This window comes from Crocodylus porosus, unplaced genomic scaffold, assembly GCF_001723895.1.
Source record: "Crocodylus porosus isolate Cpor-Errol unplaced genomic scaffold, CroPor_comp1, whole genome shotgun sequence".
Taxonomy (NCBI): Eukaryota; Metazoa; Chordata; order Crocodylia; family Crocodylidae; genus Crocodylus; species Crocodylus porosus.
The window spans coordinates 34755966-34759769 of NW_017728931.1; the positions used below are offsets into that span (position 1 = coordinate 34755966).

General features: G+C 46.8%; 1 protein-coding gene across 2 annotated transcripts in view; it reads left to right on the plus strand.

The window, feature by feature from the left end:
- The window catches only part of CACNA2D4 (calcium voltage-gated channel auxiliary subunit alpha2delta 4), a 183236-nt gene that overhangs the window by 98946 nt on the left and 80486 nt on the right, over positions 1 to 3804 (plus strand). For both annotated transcript variants that reach the window (XM_019544560.1, XM_019544561.1), the window contains one exon: positions 2798 to 2925. In XM_019544560.1, the coding sequence (XP_019400105.1) occupies positions 2798 to 2925 (128 nt within the window). The remainder of the gene's footprint in view (positions 1 to 2797; positions 2926 to 3804) is intronic.

The following is a 3804-nucleotide window of genomic DNA, read 5'->3' on the forward strand; positions in this document are numbered from 1 at the left end:
AGGTTGGTCTGACAGGACCTGCCTCTAATGAACCCATGTTGGTTACCCCTAAGCATAATCTCCCTTGCTGGGCCCTCGTGGACATGCGCCAGGATAATTCTCTCAAAAAGCTTACCCAGGATCAAGGTAAGACTAACTGGCCTATAGTTTCCCAGGTCCTCCTTCCTCCCTTTTTTGAACATGGGAACCATGTTGGCCCTCTTCAAAGAAGTGTTTTGTTGGACAAGCCTGTATTAGATCATCTAGTCCAACCCCCTGCCCTGGTCAGGAAAGAGTGTTTGTCCAGGTGTTTGTCCAGGAGCTTAATATGTGCAATAAGATGTAGCAAGAAGCCTCAACCCTTTTTTTCCAAATGATTTATGTGCTGAGGAAACTAAGTCTCCTGGAAAATCAGTGGAATTTAGGCTCTCAAATGCTTTACTCACTTTTCAAAACATGACTTGGCACTTCCAAAAAAATTACTCAAAACTCTTCCCACTCCTACAGCAAGCAGCAAGCCTCTCACAGGCACAAGAACATTGCTCAGTATCTCCTGCTATGACATGCCCTGAGGTAACTGCGTCCCTTTTGCTACATTTGGCACTGTTGATACTTCAACATGATTGCTGTTACCTGAGGTAACAAGATCCTTACTGCCAACATGTAGGAACACCTGTTAGTGTATTCCTGCTACAGATGTTAGCTGTTAGTTGAGGTAACATCATCCCTGCACCAAGACAAATTGATACACAGCTGCCTTTACAGCTCTGAGTAGCAGAGATAGCATTGGTTTTCTGCACATGTGTAGGGAGCCAGCTCCAACTCACTGGAAACCCAGTGCATCGGACCAGACTCGATTAATTGAGTGCTGGAGCTTGGAAATTTAATGCGCTCCAGCAGGCTCTAGCATCACATATATCAGTGTCCCCACACTGAAAAATGGCAGTGGGGCACTTTGAACTAAAGCACCTTTGACAAAAATGTCCCACTGCCATTTTTCAGTGTGGTCGACACTGATACATACGATGCTGAGGTGCATGGCTCACTAATTAAAGCACCCCTCCCCCCGCAAGCCTCCTGGAGCACATGTAAAAATGCCCATTGTTTTCAGCTGCACAGCACTGCACCGTGCAGATTCTTATTAGGCACTTCCTGCATCTCCCTTTCATCCATTCTATGGCTCATTTTTTACCATGATGGTTAATCCATGTTAGTGCAAGATAACGAGATAGGTGTTACCTACTCATGAAATGCCAGTCTGGGGAAGTAAGGAACTACAGTTTCAAGCATCTTACTTACTGGCTATATTGATCACACTTGCCTTTGGAGATGTAGAGTGGGTGAACTGCCTGGGGGGGTGGGGTGTTGACAATTAGATTGATATGGTCAACAGCACCACCTGGTGACTCAAACTGGAAAAATAGAAGGTCTGTGTAGCAGGCTGAGCAGAAACCAAGCCATAGCATAGCTGAGAAAGGAAGCTGTTGGTTCATGCAGATATTCCTCTGCAACATCAATCATATTTTTGAACTCTGTCTGCCTGCCTCCTCTGTCTCTACCAGTAACATTTATAAAACATGTCACCTTAGTCTCTATGTGTAATGCACAAGATGTGTATCTTGCTTGTCTGCAAATAGACCTTTATACTATGCTTCTCCCATAAGCAGGAGAGAATGTGATGGACTATATCGGGAGCAGATTTTATGGGCTTCTCCTCTCGGCTTGAATGTATTACACAGCCTTCTTTATAGGGAGCTGAGTCTTTGCAAAGGGACATGACCTGCTCTTGAAAAAAGATGTTGGCTAACAGCAATCTCCAAGTATAGGGGCTGCAGCCAAGGGCTCTCTACCAGACTGCCTTTCCTTGGCAGCCAGGAGACTGACACTTGGCTCTGGTGGTGGTAGTGACCATGTAGATTGGAGAATTCTTGGAGAGCAGCACAGAGAGAAAGGGACCTTCCCTGTGACAGTCAGACCTAGTGCATTGAAGACCTTGAGAGTTCAAAGTGGATCCTGAAATATGATGGGCAGTATGTGTTGAGCCCAGAACACTGGTCTGAGACAGTACTGAGGTGCTTCTTTTAGAAGATAAGCTGCAGCCTGCTGAATCAGCTGAAGTTTCCCCAGGGCATTCTTAAGTCATTCCTAGGTATAGGGTAACAACTAGAAGCAGTAAAGGCATGTCACAATGGTCAGGTCTGTGGTAGTGGAGAAAGAAGCCTGATGTGGTTAGGGAAATGCATTTGTGGTTGTTTGCATACATTTCCAATCAGAAATTTATCCAAAGAAGTTTTGCTCAGGTCATGTGCTTCCACATCTATGATTGGCTGACAAGTCTAAACTGTCTTGGGTATTTTGGCCTGATAGTTGTCTTTACCTCTTTGTTACCTTTTAGAAAGCCATCGTACTCCCTGCAGATGCAACCCCAACATCCCAACCAGCATCCTACTTGAGTGATTAGTCTGCCTATCTAAATTCCCCTGTAGCTATTTGGACACAGTTTGCTTCTGTCCTGAACAGCTGTTTGATGTGGGCCTGTTCTATTAGACAGCAGCCACTCCCACCCCAGCAAGAGCTGTTTCTGTGACTGAAGTCTGTATACAGTATGTCATGTGTAATTTGTTTGGGGGCTTTGGGTTGAGAGGTGCTATTGGAATGTAAGGGCAGTATTTCAGCTGCTCAGCACTACCTTGATGCTGTACTAGTGCCCTGGAAGTGCTAAGGGCAGTGGGTTCCCCCCGTGGGCCTATTGCTACATGCAGGAGGAATGGTTTTCTCTCTTCCAAATAAAGATGGCTATTTTCATTGCCTCTTACAGGAAGTTCCTGACACAACAGGACAAGTCAAGTATCTTCACCATGGATCACTTCCCCCTCTGGTATCGGCGAGCAGCTGAACACCCCTCAGGGAGCTTCATTTACAGTATCACTTCAGAGGAAGGTCCAGGTGACTCTTGGCTTTGCACTAGAGCTAAGGGGGGAGAAGGAGAATGTTGAGTTTTTCACCCACAACCCCCCAGTCCCAGAACCCACCCCACTCTCCTCCATTATCATCATCCGACAAGTCTAACTCTTGCACCATGCTCCCAGCCAAGGGAGAGGCTGAGATCCAGCCATAGGCTGCTTATAAGCACAAGCAAAACAAGAGAAAGCTCACAGCAAGTTATGGGTAGGAGAGATAAAGGAAGAGCAGGCCTGGGGAGGTGAGGAATAGAGGGAGCTACAGCAGTCTTGATTAACATGGGAAGATAAGGCACTGGAGAAGGAATTGATGTCCAGGGTAGTCTGTGAGGCAAATGTTGGGCAGGGAGAAGACTGGCAGGCCAGTTGCCTGGAATGATTTGAATGGCAGTCAGCCAGGTAAGCAGTAGTTCGGGCTGTGAGGGAGTCGGTTATTTTTCATGCTCTTCCATACTGGTAGGGGAGAAATTGCTTTCTCATATGTGGGCGGGAGGAGCAGCTTCATTCTCCTTGCCAAAGGTATCTCAGTGATCCCTACCAAAATACCATCTTTCCCCTTGCAGTCCTGTAATGCTGGGCTGCATACCCTAGAAATGGAGCTTTGAAGTGACAGCTGCCTACCAGATTTGTTGTGTCTCTTGCTCAGGATGTGACTGCCTGATCTCCAGAGCCTGCAGAGAGCTTTGCAGGGGAGGAGGAGGATGGGCGGGTGCAGGAAGAAAAATCAGAACAAAATAGTATGTGACACTCCTACAAAGAAGGCAGAAATCCCCTCTGTGCTCCTCCCCAGCCCCCTGTGCTCATGCACTGTCACAGAGTACAGCACTTTAGCTGTTCAAGCTTTTTGTGGCATTGTGGTGGGAGG